Source organism: Alosa sapidissima, chromosome 16 (assembly GCF_018492685.1).
Source record: "Alosa sapidissima isolate fAloSap1 chromosome 16, fAloSap1.pri, whole genome shotgun sequence".
Lineage (NCBI taxonomy): Eukaryota > Metazoa > Chordata > Actinopteri > Clupeiformes > Clupeidae > Alosa > Alosa sapidissima.
Genome location: NC_055972.1, coordinates 3,612,920 through 3,626,685, shown reverse-complemented (window position 1 = coordinate 3,626,685; position 13,766 = coordinate 3,612,920). Strand labels below are relative to the sequence as shown.

Genomic DNA, 13,766 nt, shown 5'->3' with positions numbered 1-13,766 from the left:
CTGCTCCTCGGCCTCACTCTCCTTCCTCTTCTCATCTTCGTTCTCCAGGAAGCGAGCCAAGAAGAAATCACTGACCAACCAGCAAACACATAACACATGTAAACACATAACACATGTAAACCAGCAAACACATAACATGTAAACACAACACATGTGCACATGTAAACACATGTTACACATAACACATGTAAACATGTAAACACATAACACATGTAAACCAGCAAACACATAACACATGTAAACACATATAAACACAACACATGTGAACATGTAAACACATAAAACATGTAAACATAACACATGTTAACACATAACACATGTAAACACATAACACATGTAAACACAACACATGTGAACATGTAAACACATAACACATGTAAACACATAACACATGTAAACACATAACACATGTAAACACATAAAACATGTAAACACATAAAACATGTAAACACATAACACATGTAAACATATAACACATGTAAACACATAAAACATGTAAAAACATAACACATGTTAACACATGTTACACATAACACATGTAAACATGTAAACACATAACACATGTAAACACAACACATGTAAACCAGCAGCGGTGTGCAGAGCCAACATTATATCAGAAACACAAACTGAAATTCTTAAGTACAAATTGCAAAAGCTTAAACATGTATGTCTGTATGGTATAACCACTGGGTTTTGGTTATGGTATTCAAGGCTATAAAGATGAATGTCTGTACGGTATAACCACTGGGTTTAGGTTATGGTATTCAAGGCTATAACCTGATAGCCCAGGCTAGCCCAGGCCAGCAGTGTTGGTAAGGGATGAATATGTTGTACTGCATCAGCCAGCTCCACGTTTAGCGGACACCTCCATCTCCTGTGACTGTCTTGATGTTCCCCTGATGTTCCCCTGAACACACTACCCCACCAAGGCAGCTCAGTCTGGCGACGTTCCCCTGAACACACTACCCCACCAAGGCAGCTCAGTCTGGCGACGTTCCCCTGATGTTCCCCTGAACACACTACCCCACCAAGGCAGCTCAGTCTGGCGACGGTCCCCTGAACACACTACCCCACCAAGGCAGCTCAGTCTGGCGACGCCGTCCCATCCTCTGGGGGAAACCGCGGGACCTTTGCTAGTTTCTTTCTAAAACCTCTAAGCACTTGTCACGTTGTCTTAGACTGAGATATCCTGCTCCATGAATAAAAACACAACAGACTAGCCCAAATGTGAAACACAAAAACAAGCATGCACACTACTAGCACGGGCACACACACACACACACACACACACACAGAGTGATGATATGATCTGCTGTGGCAGGCTGTGGTTAGCTCTGAAACTATCCTCACCCAGTGCTGCAATGTGATCAAACATTGATCTGAGGCTGAACTCTATCTGAACCACACACACCCACACACTATCAAACATGTACTTTTTCATGTTTCTGTATAGGGCAAAATCAGTCTGCATAAGGAAGCATGTACTTATTCATGTTTCTGTATAGGGCAAAATCAGTCTGCATAAGGAAGTGAATGAGGTTAAGGGCTTCATTCCATTTCCTGCAGGGTCTGAGGCGGAGTTTATCAGAAACTTTCAAAGTTGTTTTATATAATTAATGATCTATTTTCACACCTGAATCAGCTTGTCCCAAGCATGTATTCAGACACTGTGCCTGAGAACTGGCAACTCTGCTCCTCTCACTGCTGGGTGTGTCATGTGATCACATGATCAGTTCTGGCACCTAAGCCAATCACAGAAGGGAAGAGGTCATTCCATTAGGACCTGGGAGAACCTATGCCTGGAATACCACACAGACACACACACACACACACACACACACACACACACACCACCCAGGAGATGACACAGACACACAAGGCCACTAAGATCACATCACGGAAGTCCCCACGCTAATGCCAGGGCTTGGACGAATGCCCGTGTGGCTCTCCTGGAGTGCGGAGTCTCTCGTCTGACGGCTACTGCTGCTGGGCTCTGGTGCGACTCCAGTAAGACGCCCGACACGTTACAGCACATGAGCTGATGGACACTGGTGAGGTCATCACTGCATCCCTCACTTGGCACTCATATAACATATTATGACATCGGAACATCATGCCAGCACTGCCAAAGTTCAACTCTTACTTATTAATGACCATGTGACTGCGGTCATTTCCCAATCCTACCCCATCTCCACTCACTTCCTGTTACTCTTCAACATCCTATCCAAATAAAGGCAAACATATTAAATCTTAAATGTTCTATGTGTACTTCAGTATCGTTGATGTTTTTTATTAAATGTCGAACGTGTAACACAGTATCTTTGTTGTTATTTATTAAATGTCGCACGTGTACTTCAGTATCATTGATGTTTTTTATTAAATGTCGCACGTGTACCGCAGTATCGTTGTTGTTATTTATCAAACGTCGCACGTGTACCTCAGTATCATTGATGTTTTTGATTAAATGTTGCACGTGTACCGGAATATCGTTGTTGTTATTTATCAAATGTCGCACGTGTACTTCAGTATCTTTGTTATTATTTATTAAATGTTGTACATGTACCTCAGTATCTTGTCGATGGTGGTCTGGTCGCTGGGGTTGAGACCCCGGAGCATGGTGCTGATTGGCTGGTTGATCCAGCTCAGGGCGGTCTCGAGTGCATGGCTCTGGGCAGAGCTTTCCTCTGCTACCCCCGACGGGTCAGTCCTGCCCGATGCCAGCTCACCATGACTGGGCACGGCACCACTGGACACCCACTGGGCCCGGGGCACCCACATGCAGGAGAATGGAGAGGAGGATGAGAGGATCAGAGTGTTTACATGTGAGCACTGACACCTGTCAGCCTGCTACATACAGGCAGTAGTCATATCAGACCACACTACCTGATAGTCAGAGAACAGAAAGAGTTGGTTAAAAAAGACCGGCTCAGAGTGTTTTTTTGTTGTTGGAAATGAAATACTAGGAAATATGGATGCAATTCTACAGGAACAGGGCAAAGATCATTTGCTGGCAGTGGCAGTGTTTCCGATCTAGAATAACTCCAAACTACTGTGGTGGTTGATGACTGTAGTTATGTGCTGAAGTGTTGAAAAGCCCAGCATCCTCCGGGAGGAATATATGTTTGCATCAGGAGGAAGGCGCTGGCTCTGGTGATTATAAGGATCACTTCCTATTGATCAGCACCACTCACAACACTCTGCAAGAGAATCGCTCAGCACAGAATACAGCTAGCTGATGCTCTGTCAATTTGTTATTAATGTAAAGCTATACTTTATTCATAGGTGCAGCAACCGCTTCCATTGTGGTTTATAAAAATGAAAGTATCACTTGTGATTGGTGGACTATGATGACAGGTGGCTGTGTGTGACTCAGACATTCATTACTTAGTGGGCAGGAGTGCCTCGGGGAGCGGTCAGGAAAACAGCAACGACTGCTTAAACATGCACAGATTAGGAGGCTTCAACCCTTATGAATTTTGCAGAGCAATTATTCTGTTAACTTTTTATATGTCTGTGCATAGGACACTTTCGTGGTGCACTTTCATACAGCATTATTTCTAATCTTTTAGTTGATTATTTTGCTCTCTCACGTTTCTCTCATTCAACTGGGTACTACTGCGATCACCAGAGCTCCCTACCGAGACACACTACTGCTGCTTCTAGAATAACGTGCTGAAATTAAAGATAAATCAATAGGATCCCAGGCTCATTAATCAAACATATTTCAATCCAGACATTTCCACAGACAACTGGACCAATGAGATTGACCAGAAGAGAGAAAAGCGCGCTGGTCTGTAACCCATTTCCTGGCGTTGCCCCGCGATTCAGGCGGTCATTGTGTCCTTCTGAGGGGGCAGATTCAGACGATCATTGTGCCCTTCTGAGGGGGCAGGGCGATGGCTGGCGGTCAGCTGAGCGAGTTGGCACGGTCGTGACCCACTCACCTCTGCCTGACCCGCGTGCTGCGCCACAGCATTCCAGCCCCAGCATGGAGAGGCCGAGTTATCTTTCACACTCCTCCTTCTCTCTACCTCCGCACGCTCTCTCCCTCCCTCTACCTCCGTGCTCTCTCTCTCTCTCCATCTCTCTCCCCCTCTCTCTCCCTCTGCGCTCTCTCTCTCTCTCTACTTCTGCGCTCTCTCTGCGTCTTCATCTCTTTAGCTCCCTCATTCTCTCCATCTCTTGTTCTCTTTCTCACTCTCTCTTCATTTCTCTCCCTCACACCCTCCCCCACCTCCCCCCGATCTGTCTGTCTGTGTGTGTGTGTGTGTGTGTGTGTGTGTGTGAGTGTGTGTGTGTGTCTGTCTCCTGTGGGCCTGTCTGCTTCCCTTGCTGTTCGCTATCAGTCTGGATTAGCTGCAGCCCATCTCTCTGGTATCAGCCAAATGAACAGAGCTCTAATCCAACAGCACCAGTCTAAAGACCGCTAAAGCCTTCTCGCCTCCCTGCTGCCCCAACGCGGGCAGAAGCAGGGCACAGAGGGGCGGTGGGCATGGAGGGGCAGTGGGCACAGGGGCTGGGAGGGTGGCACCATAAAAGAGAATCTCTGTTCAAATGATTTCACAGGAAAAACAACTCTCCGTGCTAACAACAATTCCTGAATGAGTTCATCAACCCAATACACTGGACGGTTCCCGTTGCCATGGCTATCCAGGAGCTGCCCTGGACTCCTCACGTCATGTCACATGGGATCCATCAACCTCATTCTACTGTATAGTCCAAAGGGGAAAGAGGTCAAAGTTCACAGGTTTCCCTCTGTTCATGACCCCCCCTCTCCTCCCCCCCTGTTCCCCATGCCTCCTCTCATTACGTCTCACACCAGGCCCCGGAACAGGGTGTAATGTTTATCTAATAACATCATAACATCACTGCCATTAGTCGTCTCGTACTCATATCAAGCAGCTTAGCTGACAGCACTGACAAATGGATTGTGACTTGTACATGAAACACTAGCCTACTGCCTGGGAAGCATCCATTGCTTTTATTAAAAGAGTAATGCATGTGAAAAGGAACTGTTTTTATTAAACACAATATATTAAAGCAACCATAGAGCACATGTTCACAGGACATATATGGGCTGATTGTCACAGATAATAACACTCAACTTCCAACAGCTAGGCTACTGTATCCGTGCCATCAATCTGCCACTAGGGCTTACCTTCTCTTCATTTCTGATTATACAATACACGTCTGCCTGGGCTGAGATTTGTCCATTCCCGTCATAGACTTCCTTCCCCTCCGTTCTGCATATTACGGCCTTTGCTGAATGTTGTGAGAAGTAATTTGCCTGCACATGCATAAATTAGTTGTGAAGCATGCTATTTGACAAAATGTAGCCTACCTCAACTTTATTCGGCTAAATAGACATATACTTTTATAATTTAGCCATTATAAAAAGTAAGGATTATTTTAAAGAAACAATCTTTATGTCAACACTTAATCACCTATTATAATATCAGTCTAAGTAGGCTAGTCTACACATAGGCATAGGCTCACAAACGAACTATAGGTAATGCAGAAATCAAATGTGTAGGCTACCGTAGCCTAGATATTAATGTGTAGCCTACATACAAAGTGTCACTCATTATATTCTAATTTCTGGGAAATCAACATCGCCTCTGACAAAACATAGGGCCATTGAAATGCCTGGACGTACCAGATAACCGTAAATATCATCAGGCTTTTCCAGGAACATCTGATTCAAGACACCCTCAATATTCTGCGGAACCGAGTTTGCTCTATAATATTCCGCTGCTCTCTGTCTCAAGTCGTAGAACTCTTGATCCTCTTTCGACACTCTACTATTGCAACCTCTTATGCCTTTGAAAGACATGGTAACTTAATATCGCAATGTAGCAATAGATTATTTCATTAAACAATGAAACACCATCAATGGACTACAAAGTTACCTAAATAGCAACACCGAGCAGAGCGCTGTTATTGAACCACTTTGTGTTGCTTTGTGTACTGATGTTGCTGAGCAACATCCACCACTGACATCGCGAGAATTTCTCAAAGCAGCGTCTCCTTTTAGCTGGCGTCAATGGGATTCTGTTTGGAATAGGTTAAATTAAATAGGTTAGGCCTAACCTATGGGCCAAAACCGGCATGTCTTTTAAACTTCACTCGTGTGAGTCCTATTTACAATCGCAACATGTAGCCTATGATGAAACTGTTATGCCTTTACATATGTTTATCTTGGAAGTGGCTTTCTTTCCTTGCTTATTTTGCCAAGGCTATTTTGTTTAGGTCACAGAGCAGGGGCAATAGGCTATACGGCCGATGGCCGAACCACTGCCGTGGTTAGGCTATAACATATTGTCCACTGACATATTCCACTCTCGCTCGTGCCTTTGGAGGAAGCTATTAGGCCTATTATCGTACTGTACAACACTGCACAATATGCAGCATGCAAACGCACGTTTTAATTTCTAGGCCTACTGCTCTCATGCCTAGACTAGGATTAATATAAATTTAGTAGCGTATTCAATTCTAACCTAGCTTCTATACCAATTTTTATTCATAATAACAATAATAACCGAATAGGCCTAATAATAATAATAATAATAATAATAAATGCATCTTTTTGTTCTTCTTCTTATTATTATTATTATGAAATATTAGGCTACTGTTAGGCCTATTATTGTTGTAATTATTAGCCTATTATTATTATTATTATTGAGTTGTTATGACTATAAGAAGGGCCATAGGCCTATAGCTTGTGTTTAAGAATTATAAAGACTATTTAGGCCATCTGCGATTAGTTTCTCTTTCCGTTTGATAGGCTACAACAGACAAGGATGTCATTGCAGGCGCTTTAGACAACATGGAAATGGTTATTTTCAGGACCCACTTATTTTTGGAATAGGTTCGAAATTATGTCGAAAAGCCTATACTGTCTATTTCCTTTCACGTTGCAGCTTATCATTCGATTAATTTAATCTCACCAAAAGCATGTTAATACATATTTAACTATTAGACTATTGTGTAGCATATTAAATGTTCTTAAAGGACAGATACAAATATGCATGTATAATTTACCCCATCATTGTCCGGTTTGTAGTCTTTTTTTTATTATTATTGGGCGTTTAAGAGTTTATTAAACTGTCTTTGTAATATGGACACTACATGTAGCCCATCCCATTTTAACATGTAAGTTATAAGATACTCAAATCAAATATTGCCGAATTTAATTTAGAGTTTAATTCTTTAAACTGTGTAGGCTATATAAATTTGACGGCGGGCACCCATAGGGCCCTATGAATGCTTTCATTTTATTTAATTTATCCCGGAATGCCATGCTGTAGGCTACTGTGCTTTCCAATAAAAAAATGTTCGGCTCCTCTTTGGGAAATGTGTATTAAGCTACTTGTAATATGACTGCACGCCATCATAAGGTAAGATGTGAAGCTCTAATATGAAGAAGGTTATATAAATCAACCTCCTGTCAGAACTCCAATAGGTCATGCACAACGAGAGTATAAACTTAGCGATTAATATAAAAGGAAACGTAGAAATTCGACCAAAATTAATTTATTTAATTCGAAATGATCACGTAGCCTATGTAGACACTGAATACAAGTTATGACGGTCTCTTATACAATTAATTAAACGTGGACAAAAAAATAGATGTTTATTAATTCAGATAAAAATGCCTTTTATTTTATGATAAATAAACACTTAAATATCGTGGGTCTGGTTGGCTATAAAAGCATGCGTGTGAATGTAAAAAATATGTTGCCTAATTGTGCTGCATGAAACCAACTTATTTCTTTATTTATCATTCCGTTTTAAACATTAACAAAACCTATATTTCATTATGCCCGACACACTAATGAGATCAGTAAATAGTTTTCTGCAGCCACTTAGGCGTTCATCAATTAAATTAACCTTAGCTCACGGAAATCCCCGAACCAGTGTTCTTAGGTTCAATCCAGCGAAACATGTGAGCATTCCGCTTTCTCCTGCCATTTTAAAAATACATGTAATCCGACATCAGCGACCTTAATCACACGGGGTTGCTCTGAACTTCTGACCTGGCGGTGCTCAAATACGTATGGAATAGCCTCGGGCCGTCCCAGTGTAGGCTAGATTACAATTAGATTGTGATTCCTTGCAAATGTTAGGCTACATTGAGGATAGCGGTACATCCGCGGTCCGGGTGTGTCATTAAACTTTCCAACTCTAAGAGAACGAGCATTTAGCCGACTATATTTTGATACTATATTGTCTATATATTTGGGAGACTATATTGTCTCCCAAAAGTCCTCCTCCCTAAAAATATTAGGCTGGCTTCCATAGGTCAATTAACGGCCAAAGGTAGCTGTAATCAGGGCCTTTGACAGTGTCGTTGCCCCAGACTTCGCGGAATGGACCTACAACGCCTTGATCGGTTAAGAAACGAGGAAACACGTCTTGACATGGACTCGAAAGTCACGTTACTCAGTAGGCTAAAAAGCTAAAGGTAAGACATGGATATGCTATCAGCCTACTCAGGAGGCATCCTCTTAAATTAGAACTCGCTACATGTTTAATGTCTCTTGCAATACCATCTTACAAAATGTAATTAGTCTAATTATACAGTCTAAATGAGATGCACCATTTCGCTACACCTGAAGGCCAACTGGACATCATAAATCACTGACAGAACAGTCTGTTGTAGGCTAGGCTCGCTTTCCATTCAAACGTGTCTGTTTAAAACGTTTTAAACATGTCCCTAGAGATCACTTGAAAATTCTCAAAACTGTTAAAATAAAAAAACACTAGGCTACATGCTAGGCAGTCTGTCCCTAGTCTTTGGCAAATGAACACCGTAACGCGAAACACACTGCGCGCTGGATGCGCGGGCCGCGGGCGGCATGCATCAGCTCAAGCTTGTAACCCGAGTTCATGCAGAGGTCAGGCTGCTTCAGGACAGGAAGTCATCGAGAGGGCACCAGCGGCGGTCACGTCACCAAATCCAGCGCTCATTGGCTTTTTTTCCGGGACATTGCTGGCTGCACAGATGCCACCGATGCAAATAATATCTGACACAACAAAATCTGTCTCCTGAAAGAGAGACTGCCTCGCTATCGTACTCTCATGCAGATCAAAGCCTGTGTAATTTTAAAACACAAACGGGAATAATTGATATCATGTACATTTCCCCCGTGGCTTCATCAGCGCGCGCGCAAAGCGATTTGAAACGAGCCTTGGGACAGCACAGGACACCGTTATTTTAGCCTATGCCACAATCACAGAGTTGTCCGTGTAATTATAGGCCTACTAATTTATTGCATTTTGTAGTCGTTGTGATTTATGCCTAGTAACGATATTCAGATGTGTTTTGTTTGTTTAGCCTATTTACGTTCACTATTTCACTATTATTTACATATAAGGCTACAATAGGAAAACCGCGAATAGTAGGCCTAACCCATGTCTATTCAGGGCTGGGTGATAAGTAGGTTACGAGGACGTTTTCTAACTGATTTGGAATATAAACGTAAACGAATGTCTGGCTGCAGAATGTCAAGTGCGAGGTTGTTTGTGGGTGTCGCCACCGTCCGGTCAGTTGAGTGACGACGTTAAAACCGTTACTTTAGGATAGCCTGGAACTAGATGAAAACACTCATGACTCATTCAGAAATACACGAACACCTGTCAGGACATAATATGTGGATAGGTTTTCATACATAACGTGCAGTGAATTTCTAATAGCCTAGGGCTCGCATGTTAATTTAATCTTAATATATTGCAGACATGATAATCAAATAAGTAGTCTACGATTCAGTATTGCGCAGGTCGCGCTGCATTGTTGGCTGATTTCTGAAAACTAATAAGTAGGCTAGCCTAGTCTACAGGTCTAACACGTTAAATAAATAGATCAATAACTGTGCTGAGCCGCTGAAATATAGAAGGCAACAGCTAACCTAAACCTGATAACTAGCAACTGGCACGGGTATTCGTGTGTGAGAGACAGACGCACCTACATCAGCGTAAAAAGACCCGTTTAAGAGGGGAAGAAACAATGGCCGCGTTCACCCGCTCGGCTAATGGCCTATACCTCCCTCCGCGGTTTTGTCCAAGAAGTGGGAACCGCCGTGTGTGAAAATTATAAGATCCTGACGGGGTGCCGCCTCTCCCAGACATGCCGCCCAGCTGCGGGAGAGAGATGTAACACTACAGCATCCGCGACCAGGGAGGCATGTGACCGGGAGAGGTCAGAACCGTCACGCTGCATCAGAGTCGAGTCACCCATTTCTTTTGCAAAAAGCTCCCAGTCTCCAAAAAAACGTATGACACAATAACGTCAAGAATTATGTTGTTCTTTGTAGACATGTGGGTTACGGTAGGCTACAGTAAATCTAGGCCTACATAACAACAGGATTTCATGGATTTGGGCTGAAACCATTCTCCGAGAATAACTGATCTCTACTGCTGGTGCGTTAGACTATCTGTTCGATGCCCATACAATTAATCCATGTGAGAGAATAGCGAAACAACCGCACATAACTACCTCTTCATATCTGACAACACTTATCGGCAGGGCCCACCATAAGAGCCGAGAGTCGCTTATAAGTGTTCACACGTTTTAATTACGAAGAAGGTAATAATGTCAAACAGCCGGCCAAAGGTCTTGGTGGGTCAGATGGAAAATGACCATTTCTGCCTAATTAAGGCGTCTCTCCCGAACCTTAAGCTGCCAGATGTATGGTGCTGGCCGCCACCGCTTCTCGTGACTAATTGCACCCGATTGGAATGCGACTCGCGAGCCCAGCCGTGTTTGACCAGGTGTTTGCTGAATGGCCTGTTGGACTCCCAACCGATTTTTTGCCTGCTCTTCTTTCATTCAGAACTAACAAGAGGAGACTACGTGACGATTTAAAATGCGACCAAGGCACATGCTATATGGGGGTAGCTTACTTGTCAAAGCAAATAAATAAATGAAAGGTTTAATTAAGATATAGGCTAGCAGAGGTTTATAGACTGTTGATTTCCATTGATTTTTGTATCGGAGAATAAGAGTAAACAACTCGCCGGGTGGACATTAGATCGAACAAACGGCAATACAAATACTGACAAACATTTTGGAGTAGATCTAGTGACATTTCTTGTCACGTTAGAGTAACATAAAGAATAAAGGTAGGGCTAGGTCTGGCTGAAACTACTAACAATTCATTTTTTCTTTCTATTTTTTGCATAAATAATAAGTAACACAAGGCTGCAAGCGGACAATGGTGGTCATTAAGAAGATGAGAAAGGACCAAAAATAATGGTTATTAATCAGATATAGCCTTGCATGCTTCACGGTTCTCAGTCTTCAGCATATTATAAATTTACTCAGATATGGGTGTATTTATTATGTGTTTAGGGTCAAGTCGTTATTATCTTTCGTTGGGAATATCTTGGTGATCGAGTGTGGCCATTAAACAGTATTACTTCGTTAAGTGTAGCCTAGGTGTCAAGGATGAAAGTGGAAATTAAGATGCATAACATTGAAGAATGAAAAAACTAAATGTTAGATATAACCATATTTTCGTTACCATGTTATCTGTCTCCATTGTATTGCTTACTCTGTGGCATTGTCTTGCCTGTTCCAGCACAGGCGGCATCGAGGTAAATGCGCAAAAGCGTATTGAGACTTGGGGTTGGATTAAGAGTTGGGCAGAGGACACGGGCAGAGACCGGGGAGAATATTTCACCTTGGTTCCCAGAAGAAAGCAGGGAGCCAGGGCCGGGTTCTCGCAATCTCTCCGGTTTGCATAACCCAAATAGCTCGACCTGTCCGTGAACTCTCTCAGAGAGCTTACGAGAGTGACTTAAACGAGATCTCCAGCGCCCGTTAAGCCAAGTCTTGAGAGTGCGCCTTACACAAAATCGCTAATCTCTCTTTTAAATGTGCCAACAACAATTGTATTCAGACACAAGCCGCGACTGCCCCGTAAAATAAAGACTGTTAAAAATACCAATGTCTATTCATGTTAAATAAACACAGAATAGGCTACAAGACCAGAATTAATCTGGCCGAGTAGGCCTACTTGGACAACACAGGAATAAATCCTATTGTGAACTTTTTCTGTATTGTATAAGTACAAAATTTAACACTTCATAAAACCTTAATTAATATGAAAAGTATGCTAATGTAGGCTGCAACCATGTGGTGCAATAGCGAATAGTAGGAATATTAAACCCAGAAAGTAATTTTTACTTTTATAAAAATGTTTTCCTTGTGGTCCTGAAAATACTGATGTCATCATTATTAGTGGGAATCTTTCCCTTATTACTCACTTCACAACACCTTTGAGGAAACATCTATATAGATACAGACACATTTATATAGATACAGACACATTTATATAGATACAGACACATTTATATAGATACAGACAACAGACACATTTATATAGATACAGACACATTTATATAGATACAGACACATTTATATAGAGACAGACACATTTATATAGAGACAGACACATTTATATAGATACAGACACATTTATATAGATACAGACAACAGACACATTTATATAGATACAGACACATTTATATATATAGACACATTTATATAGATACAGACACATTTATATAGATACAGACACATTTATATAGATACAGACACATTTATATAGATACAGACACATTTATATAGATACAGACACATTTATATAGATACAGACACATTTAGATAGACACAGACACATTTAGATAGACACAGACACATTTATATAGATACAGACACATTTATATAGATACAGACACATTTAGATAGATACAGACACATTTAGATAGATACACACACATTTATATAGATACACACACATTTATATAGATACACACACATTTATATAGATACAGACACATTTATATAGATATAGACACATTTATATAGATACAGACACATTTATATATCAATATAATCACATAACATATTTTCATTTTCTGAAGGGACACACACATGCACACACACACACAGTATGGGGAACATACACAGCATATATATGCTGTGTGTGTGTGTGTGAGTGAGTGTGTGTGTGAGAGAGAGAGAGAGAGAGAGAGAGAGAGTGAGTGTGTGTGTGTGTGTGTTCAAGCAAAAGATACCATACACAAGTGCATATTGCCTGTTCTGATGAGTTTTAAAGAAGTCTTTGCTGTCATGTATGGGATTGTATTTGTCCTTCGGCATTTTCATTTGAACCTAAGCAGTGTGTAAAAGACACTGATTTGGTCGGGTGATTGGGTGCGGTCCCAGGGCGAAAGCGAATGTGGGGCAAGTTCATGCACCGATACCCCCCTCTTGTGGACTCTGAGGGTGAATGTTTTATTTGGTCCAAAAAGGTTGCTTCAATGAAGACTGAACTTTAAAGGCTTGTTGAACAGACCCTGCGGGCCATTTTGTTCCCGAGATATCACACACACACACATACACGTTACACGTACTACAACTACATACATATGGGGTCTCCATGCATGGAGGTGTGTTTGCAAGAGATGTCAGATGTTTTGTATTTTGGGGTCTGTTTGCATGGAGGACTGTTGCCAGGGGGTTCTGAAGGTGCACAGAGTTAGTTGCTGTTGAGGATTTTTTTCCCATTTTATTTTTGTGAATGATGAAAGAAAATATGTTCAGTGTTTTTTTTTTAATTTAATTATTATATTTTGTGGAACTCTTAGCTTTAACAAAAAATATGTGTTTCTGGATAGCCTTTGCCAAGAGAGCCACAAAAATTGAACTATACTATGTTAACTGCACGCATTGTGTGTGTTGGGAGAATCAAATCTGAACG

General features: G+C 41.7%; 1 protein-coding gene across 3 annotated transcripts in view; it reads right to left on the bottom strand.

The window, feature by feature from the left end:
* The window catches only part of eno4 (enolase 4), a 27,148-nt gene extending 21,189 nt beyond the window's left edge, over positions 1-5,959 (bottom strand). For all 3 annotated transcript variants that reach the window (XM_042065472.1, XM_042065474.1, XM_042065473.1), the window contains exons 1-4: positions 5,657-5,959; positions 5,159-5,287; positions 2,564-2,757; positions 1-70 (exon numbers count right to left, since the gene is read on the bottom strand). The exon at positions 1-70 is cut by the window's left edge and continues 91 nt beyond it. In XM_042065472.1, coding sequence (XP_041921406.1) covers positions 1-70; positions 2,564-2,757; positions 5,159-5,287; positions 5,657-5,833 — 570 coding nt within the window. In that variant the 5' untranslated portion in view covers positions 5,834-5,959. The remainder of the gene's footprint in view (positions 71-2,563; positions 2,758-5,158; positions 5,288-5,656) is intronic.
* Positions 5,960-13,766: the final 7,807 nt, after the last annotated feature.